At 38.9% G+C, this 22,933-nt stretch overlaps 1 protein-coding gene across 1 annotated transcript in view; it reads right to left on the bottom strand.

Annotated features, from left to right (window-relative positions):
• Positions 1–4,559: 4,559 nt before the first annotated feature.
• The window catches only part of CIB4 (calcium and integrin binding family member 4), a gene marked incomplete at its 5' end in the record, with an annotated part of 43,325 nt that continues 24,951 nt past the window's right edge, over positions 4,560–22,933 (bottom strand). The window contains 3 exons of the mRNA XM_081322841.1: positions 4,560–4,753; positions 5,100–5,209; positions 7,269–7,410. Of these exons, the coding sequence (XP_081178967.1) occupies positions 4,661–4,753; positions 5,100–5,209; positions 7,269–7,410 (345 nt within the window). The 3' untranslated portion in view covers positions 4,560–4,660. The remainder of the gene's footprint in view (positions 4,754–5,099; positions 5,210–7,268; positions 7,411–22,933) is intronic.

The raw sequence follows: 22,933 nt of genomic DNA, 5'->3' as shown, positions 1-22,933 counted from the left end.
AATCCGGACCCATGCCATTTAGGGCTTTATAGGTTGGTATTTGAAAATTGTGAATTAGTCAAAGTTAATATCTAACATGAATCAATTTGGTGTAGATGCCAACTGAAAACTGGGAAACCTTGAGTTCTAATCTCGTCTTGGCCACAAATTAGCTGGGTGATCTCAGGCCAGTCACTTTTTCTCAGCCCTAGGAAGGAGGCAATGGCAAACCACTTTGCTAATCCTACCAAGAAAACTATAGAGATGTTTCCAAGTAGTTGCCAGGAATCAAGATTGACTTGAAGGCATGCAGGTACAAATGCACAAAATCTCAAAACGTATCTCTGAACATGGACTTTTCATTTTGTTATTCTGCATATATTCCATATACTGTAACATATCTAGCAGTGCTACTGGCATTTTAGTACCAAGCCTAAAATAAACACATTCATTAACAAACATAAAACTCATCATTCTGTATCTCAATTCTTTATAAGCAAATCCAATACACAATGTTTCCAGTGAGATATCAGCAAATCAGAAAGAATCCTAAAATAAAAACAAATCCCATTTAATTCTGATCAAATAATCCTTTATATTCCATCTTTTTACATAAAACAATCTTGTCTTTAATTCATTGGAATGATCATTGCTCCTTGTCTTGAATTTCTTCAAACTTCAACAAGCTTCTTTCATAAGTCCATCAGGTAGAAATTATTCCAATTACTCTTTTGAATTGGCATTTTTATTTCCTTCTTAATTTCTACAGCCTCGCCCAATTTTTTGGTATGTCCAGTGATTAATTCTTGTTCATGTTGTTCATACTCATGTCAGATCATTTTTTCCCAAATCTTTTTTTTTATAATAGCATCTTCTGGTATCACAGCTTCTTCTGGGAACAGGGTATTCAGAAAAACACGCAACATAAACAGCAATGTTGATTCAAAGTCCTATTATCATTTCTCAACAACATTTCTGAACACTATTATTGGTTGCTTATCTCATTATGTAAGAAATAACTTTTTTCCCATGAAAACGCATTTATTCTTTAAAATCCATTAATTTCAGGCTTAATATTCAAAATCAAATATTCCAACTTTTCCTGAGCCCTTAAACAGTTTAAAACTTTCTATAGTCAAAATGTTGACTTGCCTTTTGCTGTTTACTTTGAATTTATAAAGCTTATAAAGAGAAATACTCATTTTCTTACGCTCAGGATTTCCAGCCTTGTTATTTGAAAAGGGTCTAACTTCTTTAAAGCAGTTCATAGACAATATCTGAAGGTGTTTCGCAAAGAATGTGTAAACTAACATCCTTTGAAGGCTCTGGCTGTGACTGGAGCAAGAATTTCAAGTTTTCTTATCTCCTGATTGTCTCATAATTTGGAGACTGCTACCGTATAGTCCTCTCACAAGAAGCAACTGTATGGAGAGTTGAGCAGTCTTGTACCGCTGTCTTTCTTCAGAGATGGTCAAAGGAACCAAACTACTTATCAGTTTCTTGTTCTTGGTCACAATCATCAGCTTCACAAAATGTGGAACTATCTTAAGTCTACCTTTTCTTCCCCAGAAACGGAAGACTTCTTGAAGAGAAAGAGTGACCTTCCTGAGGTTTTGGACCCTTATTAAGTTTTGAACAATTCTTTTCAATGTCAAGTTTCTGAATACAAGTAGTCCTTGACTTAGGACTCGTTGCTAGCAATTGTTTGAAGTTATAATGGAACTCCCTGCGGTACTTATGACCTATTTCTGAAGTTCTGACAGTCAGGATCCTATCCCATGGTGACATGACATTTGTGCCAAGTGTGTAGCAACCAGCCCGCATTTATGGACATTTGCAATATCATGCAATCATGTGACTGCCTTTTATGACATTTTTGCCCAAAGATGGCATTTACTTCTGGTTTTCAGCAAAACTGACTCATAATGAACCATTGGTTTTCTTAGTGACTGTGGCATTTGCTTAATGGTGGCAGCATTTGCTTAACAACCACTGGAAGAAGGTTGTAAAATCTCGTTGGTCATGCAGGTGACCTGTTTTATGACATCACAACTTACAATTGTAATGTTGTAATAGGCTCCATTATAGTCATAAGCCATGGACTACCTCTAATTTCTCTGTTGTCTTTGTTATTTCATCTCTGCTTACTTTATTGTGCCTTCAGGTTTAGAGGGTACTGCTTCTTTTAACTGATATGGTGTTCACACTGAGAGCTTTTGTGGTTAAGAATTGGTTAGAAAACCTCTAAATAAAGCAGTAATGAATAAAACTATTTTAATGAATACAACTATAGAGGAATTTATTATAAAGAAAGTTAAGTGCATTGTACAGCCAAATCCTCCTTCTCTCCCTGTACAAAAATTGCTTATAATTGCTATGGAAATGTCATTCTCTATAATTGCACTGGATGGAAGAAAAGACAAACTTAGATACATGACTTTTTCCCCTCATTCTCAGAATCATTGTTTATTTGCATATTCTTTGCAAAAATACATGGACTGATTTGCTATCTGATCTTTCATGACAGTCGTTAGAGCTACGTTTGTTATCTTGTGCCTGTCCAGTTGCAAGATCCTGAATCTCCCATAGTGTCACATTCTTGTTTCTCAGAAGTAGATCTTGAAGGATCTAGAAAGAACATTAATTAGTTTTCTGGACTAGGTCTCACTTGTCTTTAAATTATTTCTATCTTCCTTAGTTTGTTCTTGGACAGCTTACTAAACTCATGTATAATCCAACTTACCTTGTATAGCAATGCTGCTACCTGTCCCCACAATTCTGTTTTCTTCAGGAAATGCCTAAATTTTGTGTTGACAATGTGGACTTCATCAAAGCTTAAGGTCTAACTAAAGATATTACCAAGTATATGGGTCAATTCGACACATTACTGCACAATACATTTAAGAGTATACTTTGAACAGTTATCTTATGAATCCTGCCATTAAGGTATTCTCAATGGGATGCCACTTAGCTGACATTTTATCCAGTAAATCGTTAAGAAATTGAAACAGTCACCTTTATTTGCTTCAGAATCAGATTAGAGATAAATAGCTCATGTTCTCTAAACATACTAGCAATAACAATAACACTTAGTCTTGTGTACCACTCTCTGGTTTACAAATGCCAGCATATTGTCCCCAATAATCTGGCTCCGCATTTTACTGACCTCAGAAGGATGGAATACTTGGTCAGGATCAAATTCCAGACTCTGGGTAGAGTTAGCTGCAATACTGCACTCTAATTACTCTGCCACCACAACTCCTACATTCAGTGCCAAGCAAACCATAAGCTAGTAAAACAAGCTGGGAGAACCAAAGAAGGGACAGATTCTGAAGCACCTTGTGAGTTTTCAGTAATGTAGTGCAGCCAAGAGAAGTCCAATTACGGTAAGTCTCCAGCAAATAAAGAGGTAATAAAGAATATGGTGTCAAGGAAGTAGTTAATCGCAGTCTCATGCTCCATTTCTGAAGAAGCCCAAGTATAAAAAACATCTTTGGTTGGAAATGTAATGTCAAGTCATTTATCCTAAGGTCACAATTTGAACTTTTTTGCCAATCTGAATTCCAAGGATTCATCACTTAAAAATACCTTAGTTCTTGCTCTAGTAGAGCTATGATTTAATGATATATATGTATAAATGCGCGGTGGCTCAGTGGGTTAGGACGCTGAGCTTGTCGATCAGAAGGTCGGCAGTTTGGCGGGTCGAATCCCGAGTGCCGTGTAACAGAGTGAGCGCCTGTTACTCGTCCCAGCTTCTGCCAACCTAGCAGTTTGAAAGCATGTAAAAAATGCAAGTAGAAAAATAGGGACCACTACGGTGGGAAGGTAACAGCGTTCCGTGCGCCTTTGGCGTCTAGTCATGCCGGCCACATGACCACGGAGACGTCCTCAGACAAGCGCTGGCTCTTCGGCTTTGAAACGGAGATGAGCACCGGCCCCTAGAGTCGGAAACGACTAGCACACATGTGCGGGGGAACCTTTACCTTACCTATGTATAAATGCATTAATATGCTGATGTGAAGCTGATAGGCATTCAGAAGGTAAACTTCTGATTGCTTTTAATCATTTTGCATAGTTAGGTGAAGCCTGGATAAAGGTTCTTCTAATTGTAATAATAATTGTTTTGAGAAGGGGTAGAAAATTTTCTGAGCTAAAAAAATGCTGAGTTTGAATATTCAGAACAATGTAAGTGGGACATTTAGTAGTCCCACATTTGTTGAAGATTCCAACATGGACAACATTTGAAACAAAATGCCTCCATTTTTTATCTTAGGTACAAAAAAATGGGTGGTAGTCCATCCTGAATGCTATGTACCATCCAATTTACAGAAGAAAAAGCCAATGGAATTACTTTTTAAAAAATAAATTTATTGTAGTGAACATTGGAAACAATAGCTAAACAATAGCTTTTTCCATCTTGTTGCCTGACATTTAGTGTAGTCTCCAGTTTTAATTTTTCTTATATTCCCTTCCCTATGTTAGAAATTTGTCAAAGCTGCCTTGGCCAGGCTTTCTGTAGCATTATGTCTGATATAGCTTAGTACAAAATTGTCATATTTTTTTTTTTTGCTGTAGGAGAAATTACATAAAACATTATAGAATGAGACATTTCAGAGCTGGATTTGAAGCATGTGGGAACAAAGAAGCTCAACTACATTGTGGATGGGATAGGGAATTGTTCTTACTGTAGGAAGTCTGGAGACTTTATCATAGCATGTTCAAATTCTGCTAAAGAGAGCATTCTGTCATTATCCAAGTCAGCTTCCTCCAAAATCTGTTTCAAACACAAAGTATGTATTATATAGAAATAATATTTCTGTTGTTTCATATTAGTCAACATAAGAGTTTTATGTTTGTGCTCCAAAATGGATTTCTTTTTCCAATCTCATTCTCAAAATATGCTTGGACTACAACTTGCAGGTGTCTCAGGGAAGGAACCATTGTCTTCCCAACACAGCTGGAAGGTACTAGGTTGGAGACAGCCATTAGAAGACAGAAGCGCTCTGTCTGTCATGCCCAGGTTCTACTGAAAAGATATTTAAACTATCTAAAACAATTTTATGCTAAGGCCTCAGTCATTGAAATCTCAAGGTTTGCTGTAAAAGAAAGGAATTACCTACATGGTTCGCCAGAGACACAATTTCTTCCTCACTGAGGTTATTCTTATTGATTAATCTGCGGATGACATTTTGGAGATCTTCCTCATCAATAAAACCATCGTTGTTGAAATCTGGGAAATTAAAATATTGTGAAAAGTAGAAATGGGGTGGAACTTGGAAGATTTATAGACTATTATGCAGTCCAGTGCCAAATATTTAAGAATTACACAAAAAATAATACTATTATCTTTACTCGTAAAAAACTGCCACAGAATCTCAGTCCATTCAGTCCAGCAATGTTTAATGACTAAATCTATACGTTTTCTGTCTCCATCTGCTTGATATTTTGCAGCAGAATATGCCAAGAACTGGCCTTGGGACACTATAAGCAGGCACTTGACAATTGAGTTGTACTTCCTCTTTTCCAGATCTGTTCCCAATCCTGACAATCTCATTGTCAGAATCCATTTATATCACATTTCATAAATGTATAGGTAGAATATTGTGCTTATTCTGGGGATTCTGCCATCTCTCGGGGGGGTGGGGTGGTGGGGTGTGGGTGGGGGGGGAGAGGATGGTTACTTAGATTGAAATAGGCTATTTTCAAACACCAGGGAAGCGTTTGATCTGGGGAAGAGAGGGGGAGAGAGAGATCTGGATCACATCTTCATTTACAACTGAAAAGGAAGAAGCAATAACAATAAACACAAGGAGAGTTCCCTTTCCCACGGAAGGGCCTGACACCTAAGTAAATGATGGGAGCCTGACCAAATGGATGAGGGGAGGGGGTTGAAATGGGAATGCTTTATATAGGATTAAAATGTACTCTGTTAGATCCCGTCTTGTATTGCCACAATCGATTCCATCCTAGTAAACATTTCCTTTTTGGACTAACTTGCATCCAAGAGTTCTTATTTCCTAAGATGTGGATTGAGGTGGGTCCTGACACTCATTCCTTTTCTTTTTTTTTCCATTGACTTCCACACTGAACCTGAACATGGCCTGAAGTTGCTTGTGCATGCATGTACACAACATATATACAAGGAAGAGTGTATGATGGGGAGGCAGTGTCATTACAGGAATTATATGTGCACAATTTAATTATGATTGGATGAGCAAGCCATTCACTAGAATTAATCCACCAAAAGAGTGATAAGACTATTTATTTTATTTATTCATCAGATTTCCAAGCCACCCAATTCCAAAATAATTCCTGGTGTCTTGACAAGTTTAAAAGACTACATTTGAACAAACAGTATTATTTAACAGGTATACATTACAACAGGCATATGAGGGAATAACATGCAACGTGATCACCCCCAAATGAAAGAAGCCACCCAAAACATCCTGTGTTTTGGGTGATGTGTTTTTTGTGATGTGTTTCTCTGGTGGGAATCTATTCTACAAAGTAGATGCAGTGACAAAATTATTCAATGCTGGGAATACCAAATTACTCAGGATTTAAATCTTGGATTATAGATACATGCTTTCTGTTTATAAATTGATAGTGCAATGGAATATCATTGCAGTAGGAAAACTAACAATTTCATGTCATTTCAAGTTTTAATGAGTTAGTTGAAAATTCAGCTGAATATATTTTTTGTATGTAGTATGATTTTTTTATTTTTTTAATCCTTCCCCCCCTTTTTTCCCCATTTTTAAAGTAAAACCCAAAGTAGCCATATTATGGCTTAGTATATTATATGAACCAAACAATTGTTTCTTCTTGGGCCATGTCTGCAGACTTGTCTATCTCCTCTTTGAAAAATAAAATGGTTCCAATCTCACCTGACTGCTCTTTAGAAGGCCAGATCCTAAAGCTAAAACTCAAATACTTTGGCCACCTAATGAGAAGGAAGGACTCACTGGAGAAGAGCCTATGCTGGGAAAGATTGAGGGCAAGAGAAGAACGGGACGACAGAGAATGAGGTGGCTGGATGGAGTCACTGAAGCAGTAGGTGTGAGCTTAAATGGACTCCAGAAGATGGTAGAGGACAGGAAGGCCTGGAGGAACATTGTCCATAGGGTCGCGATGGGTCGGACACGACTTCGCAGCTAACAACAACAACAACAATCTCACCTAGGCTTCCAATTCCTGATCTCATCCTCAAAGTGCCTCCAGACTTGGGGATTTTTTCTTTTTCTTACTCTGAAACTGATATGGGGATATTACAATGGGGAATGACATACCATAAATCCGAAAAGCGTATTCAATCTTAATTGTGGGACAAGCTAGGTAACTGAAGACAGATGCCATCCCAAGGATGTCCTCAAATGTAAAGTAGCCATCTGTGGAGAAGACTTTGCAGATCCTGTCCCTGAATGGATTCATCTAGGTGAAAACAGAAGAACTATTCTTAGTGGAACCTTTAGCCTACATATGAGCAACTATTAAAATTGAATAAAAATAATAATTGTACACAATTCTATGTAAAACCATAAACAGACTGAACTGAAATATTTTTATCCTGTGAATATCCTCATACACAAGAAGAATATTCCTTTGGTTAAATTGTTAAAAAGATGCTTTGCCCCCGCCCCCCGCCCCCCCACATTTCCTACCCTCCTGTTTCAAGCTATCTGTAGTTTTTCTTGTTCACCACTAGGTGACAGTAGATCATTAGTTATAAGAAAATACTTTTCCATTCTATCTGCACCTACCTCTTTGCTCTAAGTAGCAGAATAGAGAAAAATAGCAAGGAGCAGATTGAATGGATGTTTTGTAAACTGTGAAGAGTTTTTTTTTCTTCTACTGGGAGACAGTGATGGGATCAAACTAGAATTCCTTGAAGATGGGAAAGAGACATTCTTGCTCTTTTAAAAGAAAGCTAATATAATACTGGTAATAAATCACCAACATTTAGAGCAAAGAGTAAAATATCTGTACAGTCCCACTATCTCTAACAAAGCTTTGGAAGATGCAACCATATACAATGACTGGCTTATATCTAGATGTAAAATGCTAACTCTAGGTTACTAAAACTGTATTCATGTTATGCTCTGCCAATCATATTAGAACTTAACCCTGGCTCATACTACTTGCTAAAACAATATAACTTAATCCCATTTTTGCCTAATCTAGTACATTCTATGATCCCCATCCAATACATAATATCCTCTACCATTCTCTCCTCTACCATTAGATGATAGCCTTGCAAATCATCCAGCAAACATATAATGGTGATATAGTTTTAACTATTCCAGTGTCAGCTGAGAACTTTGCAGCAAGTGAGAGATCCAATAGGTTCTTGACATACTTTGTAGACAACTCCATTGTGGGAAGTCACCCCCCCCCCGAGAAAGAAATATTTTTGGGAATATTAAAAGGCAGAATATTATATTTCCTCAAAAGATGTTTAAGGCAGAACACACCCCCCCGAAGTCTCTCTGCCCCAAACAGAAACCTAGTCTGCAGAAATGCAGATGTGATAATCTTGTCAGAAAGATTGGAGTCAGGAAGCTGATATTAGAAAGAAAGAAAGATCCCTAGAATCAACAATCTCTCACACCAAAAAATCCACAGCCACAGCCCCAGGGAAGCAGGATATGACCTTTGGGACATAATAGGATTAACCCACCACCATCAGAATACCAGAAAGGCATACTCAGACTCAGGTCAAAATTCATGCCACAGGAACAACTCCAAACAAAAGCCCAAGAAGGTATAAAAATCCACTCCCTACTACATGTGGTCAGTTGTTTTTTCCAGAGCCGTCTTTCTGTTCACATACTTGAATCCTACCACTGGAGCCTGCCCATTCCACTCGTAACTCGAAAACTCGTAGAGTGAATCTCGTTTGAGGTATGAGATTACTCCCTTGCTCGTTAAAATGCACGTGGCTTGTTAAACAAATATGAGGTATCTCAGGGTGGGGAAGGCCATGGAGGGCCTAGTGCTGGAACATGCCCCCAAGGCCTCCCTGACCCACTAAGATACTGCATGCTTCCCCCTCCCTTCCTGCCGCACCGGACTCACCAGGAAAAGATCTGTCTCCTTTCTGCTGTGGTTCCTGCTGCAGCCTGGATTTGAGGCCAGGGAACACTTCTGCAAACCCCACCCCCCGGCAGCCCAATCCGGGTTTCTGGAGGCCTTTTTCAGGCCACTGCCACCTGAATTTGAGGCTGGAGAATACTTCCTTCGGTCACTCCTGACCCAGCCCTGTTTGTGCCTGAGCCACTTTGGGGAAGACCCGCGTTAAGAAAGGCCAGCCATAGAACCCGAATGAATTGCGTTCCCCTTTCCCCTCCCCCCTGTGGCTCCTTCTGTCTTGGAAAAGGAATTGGGCTTTTCCAGAAAGGTCTAGGGCGCTTCTGGAGCTGCTAGCTGCTAACATTCACCTAACCAGGGTGAATGTTGCAGAGCCACTGCGGTTGCTCATAAGGGCAAACGACTGCCGTGGTGCTGCAATATTCATAACTTGAGGATTACCTGTATAAGGGAAAATGTAGGAATGATTCCATGGTGAGAAAACCTGAAGGAAAAAAAAGTTCAAAAGAATTGAGAAATTCTGAAAAATTAGATAATTAAGACCCCAAGACAAAATATTAAATGGAAATAAAAAATGGGAAATAGATGATGAAACTGGTATGGCTGCAAAGAGAATTCTCTGACAAACTAAGAAACAAAAAGTAGTTCTCAATGTGGTACTACATCCACATGGAGAGACGTAAACAGTATTAGTACCTCTTTATAAAACCCTAGTGAAACCACCCCTGGAATACTGCAGCCGATTTTGGTCACCATATCACAAAAAAGATGTTGAGAGTTTGGGGGAAAAAATCAGAGAAGAGCAACTAAGATGATCCAAGGCCTGGAGACTAAAACATATGAAGAACAGCTGCAGGGCTTGGGTTTGGCTAGTCTAAAGAAAAGAAGAAATAGGGGTGACATGATAGCATATTCCAGTATCTGAGGGGCTGCCACAAAGAAGAGGGGGTCAAACTATTCTCCAAAGCACCAGAGGGCAGGACAAGAAACAATGGTTAGAAACTGATCAAAGAGAGAAGAAACCTAGAATTAAGGAGAAACTTCCTGACAGTGAAGACAATTAACTAGTGGAACAATTTGCCTTCAGAAACCATGGGCGCTCCATCACTGGAGGTTTTTAAGAAGAGACTGGACAGTCACTTGTCTGAGATGGTATAAGTTCTCCTGCTTGAATGGGGGGCTGGACTACAAGACCTCCAAGGTCCTTTGCAGCTCTATTCTATTCTAAAATTAAGTTTAAAAAAAATGAAAAGTGGGCCACATAACAAAAATAGAAGATCTCAGAACCATTAATTGTAATCTTAGTGAACACTTTTATGTACATGGGAAGTGCCAAAAAGATTGATGATATGCTAACATTATTCCATTTTTTTTTAAAAAAAGTCAAGGAATGTAGATTGTGCACTTAGATAGCTCACCTGCAGTATTTATTTTATTTATTTATTTATTTATTTTTAATTCCATTTATATCCCGCCCTTCTCCGAAGACTCAGGGCGGCTTACAAGCTTAGCAGTAGCCTTCATTCTATGTATATGCCTGCTTATTAGGGCTTCCACACACACCCCAAGCGGCATTATTACAAAGTCAGCTTATTGCCCCCAGCAATCTGGGTCCTCATTTTACCTACCTCGGAAGGATGGAAGGCTGAGTCAACCTTGAGCCTGGTGGGACTCGAACCTGCACTAATTGCAGGCAGCTGGTGTTACTTAAGGAGGCATTAGCCCACTGCTCCACCAAGGCTCTTTGTCAAAAGGATCTGAATATCCATGTAAACCATTGATTAAGCATGTATTAGTAACATTCTGTAGCTACCAGGAGAGAAGTAATGCAGTCCTGATCTAGTGTACATCAGCAAAGGTATAATTTTTCTGCTCAGCACTGTACTGGTAAGACTGCTTTTAGAATACTTTATCCATATATATTGCCATAATACAAGAAGGATGACGAGGAATTGGAAAGAATACAAAGAAGAGTAACAAAATGTTGATGAGCTTTGGACTCTAAATTTATGAAAGATGACTAAAAGAATTTAGTATATTTCACCTAAATAAGAGAAGACTAAGGGAAAACAAAATAGTACTTTTCTAATACTTGAGGGACCGTCACAGAGAAGACAGTGTGGATTTATTTTCCGTAGTTCATGAGGATAGGAAAAGAGCAATGGGTTTAAAATTTACAAAGAGATCCAAACTCAAAACAAACAAAAAAAAATACTTTCCTGTTCATGAAAGCTATTAAGTAGTGGAATAATCTACCTCTTAGAATTGTGGATGTTTCATCATTGGAGATTTTCAAACAAAGATTGGACAGCCATTTTTCTGGGAGACATGAGGATTTTTGCCCAGGCAGAAGTTTGGACTGGAAGACCTCTGGGGACTCTTTCAATCCTTTGCCAAAGGTAGTAGTTGAAATTTGTACTTCACACTAATCTCTAAAGCAGTGTATTTGTTTTTATCTTAGCTCTTTGTGTGACCCTAGCCAGTTATGGTCTATTCAACTAATAATGAGTAAACCATGGGATAGTGCAATAACTCACTTGTCTGAAAACAAAATGTTCAAATATGTAACTGATTATTGACTATAGTGGATTTAAAATGGAGGATTTTATACAAAGCCATGAAGTAGAGAGACTATTTTATGGGTGCATAAAATTTCCAGTTTCAGGGGTGCTGTAGAGATTCAGGGGTGCTAGGAAGGGAGGCGGTGGCTCAGTGGGTTAGGACACTGAGCTTGTCGATCAGAAGGTCGGCAGTTTGGCGGGTCGAATCCCGAGTGCCGCGTAACAGAGTGAGCGCCTGTTACTCGTCCCAGCTTCTGCCAACCTAGCAGTTCGAAAGCACGTAAAAATGCAAGTAGAAAAATAGGGACCACTCCGGTGGGAAGGTAACAGCGTTCCGTGCGCCTTTGGCGTCTAGTCATGCCGGCCACATGACCACGGAGATGTCCTCGGACAAGCGCTGGCTCTTCGGCTTTGAAACGGAGATGAGCACCGGCCCCTAGAGTTGTAAACGACTAGCACGCATGTGCGGGGGAACCTTTACCTTTACCTTTAGGAAACTATAGTAGAAGAGGTCAGAAACATCTAGCTGGTTATTTTGGACTTTGAAATAATTTATTATTTTTATTTTATTTTATTAGATTTATATACCACCCCTCTCCAAGGACTCGGGGCGGTGTACAGGGCAATTAAAACGCTAACAACACACAAGGTATAAAAATTAAAATAAGATTAAATCAATAGCCCTAAGTAATAAATACATTCTAAAATTTAAATTTTTTAAAATTTAAACTCTAAAATCCAATCCCTTAGTCCAGGCCGGCCTGTTCAAACAACCAAGTCTTCAGGTCGCGGCGAAACGAGCGAAGGTCAGGAGCCATCCGGAGCTCAACTGGAAGCTGATTCCAGAGGGCAGGCGCGCCCACAGAGAATGCTCTCCCCCTGGGAGCCGCCAGTCGACATTACCTGACCGACGGCACCCTGAGGAGGCCCTCTCTGTGGGACTGCACAGGACGATGGGAAGTTAACGCCGTAAATAACCCGGACCCATGCCATTTAGGGCTTTATAGGTCATCACCAGCACCTTGAATCTCATAATCTAGCAGAGATCTTCTTATGTCCATCCATATGTTAATGTGCATATGCCCACCAATATGTACACACCTTTCTTTTTATAGTACTAAATTTTGTGGTTTAGTTTCTCTACTAAATTTAAAAGAATCCTTTCAATCCTTACATTGTTTTACTCATATGTCTAATTATGCTGCCCAGCAAAAGAAGTTCTTGAGTTCCTTCTGTTTTAAGATTAAGATTCAGAGACAACCCTGGTTGAAGGGTTTGCAATGGGAGGCGGATATTTCTAGCCTTCTCTCTAAAATAGATTCTGTCTCACTCTTGGCCAGGAACACTAATGAAAAACAAATCAGAAAAGAGAGAGAAAGAAAGGAAATCTTCATTCTCTATTGTTCCTCCTGAAAGGAAAATAAGTGCTTTCTGAAATAGTCTTGAAAATGCGTACCATGTATACTGCTTTCTCTGAAAACTATTATTGTGCCCCAAATAAGGGAGATTTTTGTCCTCTAGAGTTTTTTTTATTAAAAAGAGAGTCTTAAACTTCAAAGGGAATCAGAGGTCATCTAGATCCTATTACAGCCTGCATCTGATGCTGTGGGTCTCATAGACTCCTCCCCACAACTGTCTTTTTGTCCCACATCTAGACAAAACTGGGCTTCAAGCATACTGTTATGTTGCATTTCAAAACAGGGATTTGCCCCATCAGAAAGCTATGGGTGGTAAGGCTTTCACGATTGTCTAACACCCATTTCTGAATTATTTTTGAAGGAAAACTTTATTCTCTTTCGAGGGATATTTTGCAAGAAGCTTATAGTTTTGTGACTATAAAACTATATATAGACTATAAGCTTATAGTTTTGTGGCTTAGCTACCCGAGGTATGGTTTATGGTGCTCATAGTCTGATCACATTTGAAATTGTATAGTTCTCCTTGCATGTATGATTTGGAACTTCTTAGTTTGCTGTGATTTTCCTTTTGTGAGAGGAAAATAGAATGGGATGAATACATGACAACTCAAGAACAAAATTTCAAAAGTACTAAAACATTATGTCAGGTTACTGAAGAAAAAAGATGGTTCAAACTTTGTCATTTGGGTTGTTTGGAACAGCCCAGATTTAATAGGCATGCACACATACATACATGCACGTAAACACACGCACACACACACAAATGGGGGGAAGAGAGGGAGAGACAGACAGACAGACAGATTAGATTGATTAAAGGCCTTAGTCTATCCATCAACTAAATATCCTCAACACCACAGAATTTGTTGCAAATATAAAAATGAGGGTTATTCTTAAGTTAAAGAAAGTAGGAATATAAATACTGTACAATGAATGAAATTATATCTATCTATCCATCATCCATCCATTCCCCCCCCATCCATCTCTCTAGCCAGCTTGCTCACATCTCTGTCTATACTCTGTTTCTCTTTGTGTATCTGTATATATGTGCATGCAGGTATATATGCATTTATAACCATTATTACAATCTATTATGGACTATTTAATTGGATAGATAAGATTTAGATATTCCATAATTAAAAACTGTGGCATGCAGACAAAGAGGTGCAATGCATTAGCTTCCCTGAAGATGGCGCATGTCCATCACCGAAGAGTTTTTCCTCTGCCCCAGCCTGTATATAAAATCTTTAGAAAACAGAATTCAAAGTAGTTGAAGAATTTAGATATGGCCCAGATCAAGGCCCAGTCTCCCCCTCATGATTTTCCATTTACTGAACACTTTTTTCCCCTCCCACAGCTGTTATTTAAAATGAAGGGAGGGAGGAAGAAAGCAAACACAGAGTACATTATGTCTCTGTCTGCATAAATGGAAAAAAGTTTGTCTTTTGAGTAGTTTGTAAGCTGATATTGGATGCTGGCTAACATCCAGAAAACATCAAGAGTTAGAGCCACATAGATGGCATGGTAGTCCTGGTAGTCCGTTGTTCTCTTTCCCAATATCCCCCTCCCTAAGAAGCACTCTTCAGAGACTGGGGTAATAGAGTTCAGGGGGGGGGGGAAAGGTCCATTGCATTTTAAAACCTAAATTTAATGACGCTTACTGGATCAAGGCCAGGAACCTTCATATATCCAAACAACAGGGAACAGCAACCCAGTATCTAGCCAAGCCAATTGGCACCTGGCCCTGTCCACAAGCAATAAAACTCTTTTATTTTAGTAGCTATTCCTCCCATTTAAGTGCACATACAAGTATCGTCCAAGACTTCTTTTTTTTTGTCTCAACTATAGTGAGCAGGAAAACAAATTGCTTTGGAGTTTGCCTTGCATTATTTTGTTTAAGTTAGGAAAACAGCCCACTTGGCCTCTGTTTCATGCTAAGAGGGTGAAATCAATGCCTAGCATTTGTTGGAAAGTACTGCTGTTAAGCAAATATGAGGTATCTCAGGGTGGGGAAGGCCATGGAGGGCCTAGTGCTGGAACACTCCCCCAAGAGCCTTGGTGGAGCAGTGGGCTAATGCCTCCTTAGGTAACACCAGCTGCCTGCAATTAGTGCAGGTTCGCATCCCACCAGGCTCAAGGTTGACTCAGCCTTCCATCCTTCTGAGGTAGGTAAAATGAGGACCCAGATTGTTGGGGGCAATAAGCTGACTTTGTAATAATGCCGCTGGGGGGGGGGGCGAAAGCCCTAATAAGCAGGCATATACATAGAATGAAGGCTATTGCTAAGCACATTGATTTGTGCTTTAAATTGTAAGCCGCCCTGAGTCTTCGGAGAAGGGCGGGATATAAATGGGATTAAAAAAAACAAAACGCATATGAGGCTTCAGGCCCTGATTCTTCAGAGGGATCCCATGGATCAGAAGATGGTTGGTTTTAATATGCCATTGTTATATGTCACCAGAGAAATTGTCCAGAAGGTATAAAGGCACTTCAAATTTATGTTGCAAATGTGAACAACGAGAAGGGACATTTTATCATGTTTGGTGATCATTTAAAAAGGCTAGAACATTTTCGATTCAAATACACACATTGATTCAGGAGATTTCAAAGATTAATATGCAATTGAAACCAGATGCTTTTCTTTTGGGATTGATGGATAAACCGTTGAGAAAAAGTCATGGAACTTTGTTTTTTTTATATTGCATCTGCAGTGAGATTATTGTATGCACAAAGATGGAAAGACTCAGCATTACCCACAATGGAAAGATGTTGGTGAAGATCATGGAACTTGCTGAGATAGCTAAACTGATTTGTTTGATCAGAGAAAAGACAACAACTTTGTTTACTGTTGACTGGAAACCCCTTACAGAAGTTTTGCATGAAACAGAAAACAATGAACTTCTGATTTATAGTTCTAATGATTAGACAGGATACGTAGATAATAAAAAGAAGAGAGTTATGCTGTGACAGAGTAAGAGGTAAATTTATAATTGTAGTTGTAATTGCTGTAAAGAAGTTCTTTTTATCTTCTTTCTTTTCTATTTTTTTTACTTTTCTCTCTTTCTTGCACATTTAGCTTTAGCTTTCACTTTTCTTTTTTCTTAATTTATATTGTTGTATTAGTTTTAACCTTCCTTTTTATTTCTTTTTCGATTTTTTTTATTTAAAAAGTTTTACAATACATTTTGACATTAATCCCCCCCTCCCCCACCCCCACCCAACCCTCCCTATCCCTTCCCCCCATTCCCTCCTCCCCCCCATGTATCACACCAAATGTCTCGCAGTTCCAAGTCATCCTTGAGTTCAAATAAAAAGAGTAAAAAAAAAAAAGGTTTAAGCAGTCTGTAAGACAACTTGTTGTTAATTAGGAGCTTGCATACCCATTCTTAGTTCAACACATACTTTTAGACCATAAACCTAATATACTTTTCTAACAAGCAAATAACATCCATCTTAAATTGTGTTAAATATTAAAAAAAAACTTTCTTTCTCCTCTATGATAAATTTAATCCATTAAGATTCTAATTTAAAAATTTAATCAGCAATCTTAACGCCCCAAAACTTTTGGAGCACGTCTGTCATGACCCCCAAAACTTCTTTGGACCACGCCCCTCCCACATCTTCACTGTAAGTACACTTTGGAGATTCCATAACTATCTACTGGTCTTGCTCTTGCTCTCGTCTCGCTCTTCTTAGGGCGGCACGCGTCTTCCTCTGGCCTCCTGCAACATCCGATGAAACTGTATCTTGATCCCCTCCAACACCATTGTCCTCTATCTGTCTGTCTGCAACATCTTGAAGCTTTCCCTCGCCGTATCCCTTTACAGCTTCCAAAAATGATAGGGGGGTTGCTTTTAACACATTGCTATAAAAATCACGTGCCTGGGCCACAGTAACCAGACGATGTCTTTTACCTTCATGCGTCACCACCAGTCCAACTGGAATCTCCCATCTAAACTTAATATCACATTTCTTAAGTTCCTGTACTAAAAATGCAAAATCTTTCCTTCTCCTTAAAATCTTCGGAGGAATCTCTTTTAAAACCAAGACTTCTTGCTCAGCCACTACCAGTTTAGTATCATAAGCAGCTTGAATGACTTCATCTCTAATTACTCTCTTTGTAAAATAGACCACCACATCTCTGGGTAACTTCCTTTGTCTTGCAATCCATGAATTTACACGAAAAATTTTGTCCATATTTCCCTCAATTTCAGATGCTGGCTGGCCCAATACCCCTTCCAGAGCCTCAGAAATCAGCTGCTTTAAATCTTCTTTACAGTTCTCCTTTAAACCCCTGATTCTAATAGCATACTGCATCTGATGATACTGAGCAAGGCTCAATTCTCCGTCCATTTTATCCCTTATATTTTCATTTTCTAATACCTTTGCTTCTAATATAGAGTTCTTTTGACTGAGATCCTTCACTTTTACATCCAGCTGTTGCACACATTCAGCTACAGATTCAATCATAGACAACATGTCCACCCTCATTGCTCTAAACTTCTCTTCCATCTTCTTCTCCAATTTCTCCATTTTCTCCTCCATTTTCTCCTCCAACTTTTTCAGCTTTTCATCCATCATGTCAGACATCAATTGTGAATGCTTTCCAAGAGCATCTTGTAAATCCTTAAGCGTCAATGCCGGAGGAGGTGCAGGAGGAAGCAAAGCTTGCAATGAGGTCTGTTGCACCAGGGAAGACCCCGCACTCCGAAGAGCTTTAGAAGTTTTAGCCGCCATCTTCCCCCACTTTCACTTATTGCGCACTTTCACTTTAAAGCTATAAAATCCATTGAGCTAGAGAGTAAAGATAAGAGTCCACATCACCTTGACCTCCTGTACCGCTCTGCCTGCATCTTGATAATCAAAAGTATTTCCTTTTGGCAGGGGTGGTTGCTAACGCCTGGCTCTGCTCCATAAATCCCGGAGCAGGGGCGCTGCGCAGCTCGGAGCAACCCAGGCTTCGGGGGGGCTCAATCCTTCAGCCGCCCAAACTCTCAGCTCAGGCGGCCCCGGAGAGCTCAACCCCTACCTGGGGCCTCACCCCCTCCTCTTCTCCCGAGGAAGGGGCTTCAAATCCATCTAAACAGCTGATTGGCGCTGTTTACGATGGAAAAACACAGCTGCGGAGCGGGTAGCCCGAAAACGGCTGTCTTCGGCGTCGCGTCGCCACCGGAAGTCCGTTTTAACCTTCCTTTTTGAAAAATTAAAGAATTGTATCATGTTTTTGGAAGGGGACACTTGAGATATTGATTTGAATCCTCTTTTTTATAAATGATTCCATATTAAAGCATTCAGAATTGATGCCTATCGTCCACTTGAAGCATCCACAACTGATGTTTATCTTCCACTTGAACCTATCCAGTGAAAAAGAGTCCAACACTTCTCTGAGTAATTATGGCTTCACTGTCATATTGCTAATACTATACTCTTAGGATTTTTTTCTCTAACATTCACCTGTAATTTCCTTTCCTTACTTACATCTAACTTACATCTATCATTCCATGTCCATGAATGACAGCTCTTCATCTTCCTCTATATGATATTATTTCAGGCGTTTGGAGAGTACTATCACTGACTAATATTAAGGGTACACATAAACACACAAATGCAATACATTGTGAAAATCCTTTACTTGTTTTGAATTAAATTAAGCAATACGTGCATCCCATGAAAAAGAATAGCTTCCCTATCCTGATAGCCAAAAATGCAAAGGATCTGCAACCTCTTGTAATAAAAATTAAGAAGAACTATGAAAAAATGGAACAAAATTAAATATAAAGACCAAACTAATGACAATGGGTAGAATAATTAGCCTTAGAACTGATACTGAAGTGGTGGATAGCATTTGCCTTTTAGAATCAACCATCAACAGCAAAGAGATAATAATACACCACAGACTAGCACTTGGTAGAGCAACTATGAAGGAAGGCATTGTAAAAGATATTCAAGTGTTGTTAATGTGTTTATAGCTACAAAGACCAGAATCATGGTATTCCCTGAGACATTTCAGAGTTGGACCCTGAAGAAGTAGGATGGGAACAGTAATGCTTTTGAACTTTGGTGTTGGAGAGGACTCCTGAGAATATTGTGGACAGCCAAGAAAACAAACCAATAGATCTTCTAGAATATCAGCCCAGTTTTCCCTTGAGCACAATGACCAGACTCAAATGGTCCTACTTCAGACACATTATGTGAACACCTAAATCTTTTAGGAATGGGCTAATCCTGGTAAAAGTGGAAGGAAAAAGAAGAAGACAGCTGGCAGCAAGGTAAATAGACTCAATTACAATGGCAAGGCATCCTTTCTGTTTATCCATTGATTATCAAGGGTCAAATCCATCTGGAATGTGCTCAAATACTGCAGGATGGTCAACCTCAAAAGTCCCTAGTACCTGCTTTGCCTTGGATACTATATATGTTGACCTGGTAGCATAGCATCACAGGATCCTGGGCCTACTTTATTCCACAATCAGTTATTCATCAAATCTGATTTGCTGTCATCCCTTTAAACAATATTCAGCATGAAATACCAGCAAGAGTTTGGGAGGAGCATCCTTTAATTCTTTGGCTCTGAACGTGCTTTGCTAAGTGAGTTTTGATTAACATAAAGTTCTTAACAATCCTTACAGTGAGATACAAACAGAATTTTTTAACCAATTTGATCATTTAAATTCTATTGGAAAATTACAGGAAATTCTTCATTTTAATTCAAAGTCAATAGATCTTAGCAATTTGTCAACTTCAGTGCAAGGGAGTCTAGGTGAGAGAAAGTGAGTACAGCAGGATCTTCTACTGTTTGTAGTGTGCTAGAAAAAAAGGGGGGGTTTTGGAAAGAAAGAAAATTGTTCCCATTCAAACCTATCTGTTCTTAGGGCAGTTTTAAGAATTACATTTCTAAAAGGGTAAATACTTCCTATTGTTAATTCAATTGTCCCCAAGTTAAGCTTGAGACCTCTGAGTTTTGATATTCAGAAGTTGCCCTGAGACCAATCTCAGCAAGAATTGCCATACTTGTCTCAAGGGTATGAAAGTTCACCAGATCACTGTGTAAATACAGGATTCAGGGAGATCATGGTAACAAGACAGAAGATTCCAAGCCAGAGGACTGCCTGAGTTATCATTCTTTCACAAAATTAACAGAACTCTGCTTATTTTGTTTTGGTTTTGCCTCAGTTTGCACTGTCCTGGATAATTTGCTTTGCTAGGATTGGGTGAATTGAAAAGCCAGGAATAAATCCGTAATCCATTTTATTTCTGTTGCATAGTAAGTTGACCAGTGTGCTTTGAATGGATGGATACTATCTGGCATAGAAAGCAGGACCCATTCTCAGTAACAAAATCCTCAGTGCTTTGGATAGCTCTTTGAGGAAACAGATGTTGCTTTAACACCAGCCATAATCCAAATAGTTACAGTATAATCAAATATATTTAACCTGCTTGCTGTATTAAACTCTTTTCACTCCATATGTTTAATTAAAAACAAATGAAATGAGTTTAGTTTGCACATGGTAAACTAACAAAAATAAAGTAACATAAAATTAGAAGATTACAGAATTGTAACCACTACATCATTCATTGCTTGGTTAAGCATATTATATCTCTAATTAGAGGCCCTCACAGAATTTTCTGGTTATTTAAATGAGTAGAGGCCTGGGTTAGAGTTTTGCTTTGTTTATTAGTGGGTAGCCTGTTTCCTCAGCTAATCACATAGTGAAGGTGTTTGGGGAGCTCATTGTTTCTCATTGTTTGACTGAATAACCACATGAACCACAACTGAGTGTTATTCACTTGTCAGGATGGTTTATATAAAGTGTGCCCTCAAGTGAACCTTGCACAGGTGTGGGGAATATATGTTAGCTTCCTACTGATCCACATCTTATTACTGTAATTTCCCTTAACCTGAGACTCATTTCTTAAAGATCTGAAAACTGGATCATATGTCAGCTTTACATATGGCCTTTAGTCTATTCTGAAATCATCAGAAAACAAAACAAAATGATTCAGTCCCAATTTTATTTCAGAACCCCGGAGAGGTGTTTGAAATACTATTTTTGGCTACTTCCTTTAATTCTGGGCTAGTATTTTAAGCCAAAAGCCACTCATCTGTTTGTGTGTTGACGTGGCTCATGAATGTCAAAAGGCAATTTGGAAGATAGCCCTGTTCTGCAAGACAGGGTAATTAGAGAAGAAGCTGTACAAAAGCAAAGGAGATGTTTTGTAATCTATTCTTCAAGAAAATTGTGGTCTTTGTATATTTTAATAAAGTTATTCATTTGTTTATTTGTTTTGCAACTTGTTTTGCAAGTTTTACTAATGGGGCAAACAGTGATTACAGAACACATTTGCTACAGGGTAGGGTAAATTTCAAAATTTAAGTTCTCAACTCCCTCTCTTTCTACACACACACACACACACACACACACACACACACACAGAGAGAGAGAGAGAGAGAGAGAGAGAGACCCCTCTCTGTGTCTCTGTATAGCCATTTTTGATATTTCTATTTCTCAAATATAAGGATCCATATTATTTACTGTAATAAGGCAGCAAAAGCAAAATAAGGCAGGTGGTGCAAGTTTAATACTAACTTAAGTGCCCCCTGTCATCTGTCTCATTTGACACTTTCAACAAAAGAAACTCCTGGCTCTTTAGATTGACCGAGAGTGTACCTTTATTGAGAAATCCATCTAGGCATGGCAAAAGCAGTTCTGGGATTCTCCCTTGAAAAACCACATAGGTAACTACCCTCTTCCCTTCTGGGCCACCCACAGTTCATAGTTCGCCATTTGAGTTCAGTTCCTTTGCTTTGGGAAAACCTTTCTGCTCCGGTCAGACCTTCTTGGTAGATAACATTTCTCCAGCAACAGAAGGTTCACTTGCATTCCATAGCCTCTCCCCTGCCCCACCCTTAGGAATTCACCACCCTCCCCCCATCACTGTTGGACAAAGCTATGAGCAAAAACAGGTGCAGGCAACTATGGAGTTGAGTCAAGTTTGACACCATCACCCTCTTTGCAGACTGTCCAACTACATAAAGGATGTACAGTTCAAGAACTGCTAAATTGCATTCTTTCATATATTTTTATATGTTTTTCAGCTAATTCACACAGCCAAGCATTTAAGCCAATTCGGTTCTAGTGTGTACTATATCAGAGATTTGGGGGGGGGGGGGAAAGTACACTTTTTATTTTCTTCTAACAAATTGCAAGCTTCTTTCTTCTTTACACATATTACTGCACATTTTCTCCAGTCGATCCATATGAATTTTGGGTCTATATGAATTTGAGATATTTACAAATATCAAAGCCCCCAAATTGCTGCTGATTGAAATAATACTTTGGGAGGAAGGCAAGAAAACATAATAGTTCAGTTTTCACAAGGAAATAAATGCTGCTTTAATTTTCCCCAAACAATTAATTGAATGACTCCTCTTTTGTCACTAAAAGAAGATTCCTTTAGACCTCCTACTTCCAAGCCCTGCATTTGCTGATATGTTTTTTTAAATGAGGTCTGCAATGGTTTGGTTATTGTTAAGAAACAGTTCTGTCAGTGAAAAAATTATGTTGCACCAGGATACAGAAGATGATTAATTTCATTCTACAAAAGCTGCCTTGTAAAGAGCTCTGAGCAAGATCTCAGGGGGGATAGTCAATATTACTCCATTTGGTAATGTACTACCTTGTCAAGAAACCTATGTTGTGTTATCAGAAATGGTAGTGTGTTTGATTAGATGTACAGGTCTCGTGAGGGTTATTTAGCAACTGTTAAATATTATCCCTCTCATTATCGCCTTCATCTCCTTAATGTTTATAACAATTTTCAACAGCATGTAGAGAAAACTAATTTGTTAGAGAAGCTAATATTTTAATTTCCTAATTTTGTGGCACAGCT

This window comes from Vipera berus (assembly GCF_964194415.1).
Source record: "Vipera berus genome assembly, chromosome: 1".
Taxonomy (NCBI): Eukaryota; Metazoa; Chordata; class Lepidosauria; order Squamata; family Viperidae; genus Vipera; species Vipera berus.
Note: the sequence above shows the minus strand (reverse complement) of the source record. Positions and strands in the feature narration are given on the sequence as shown.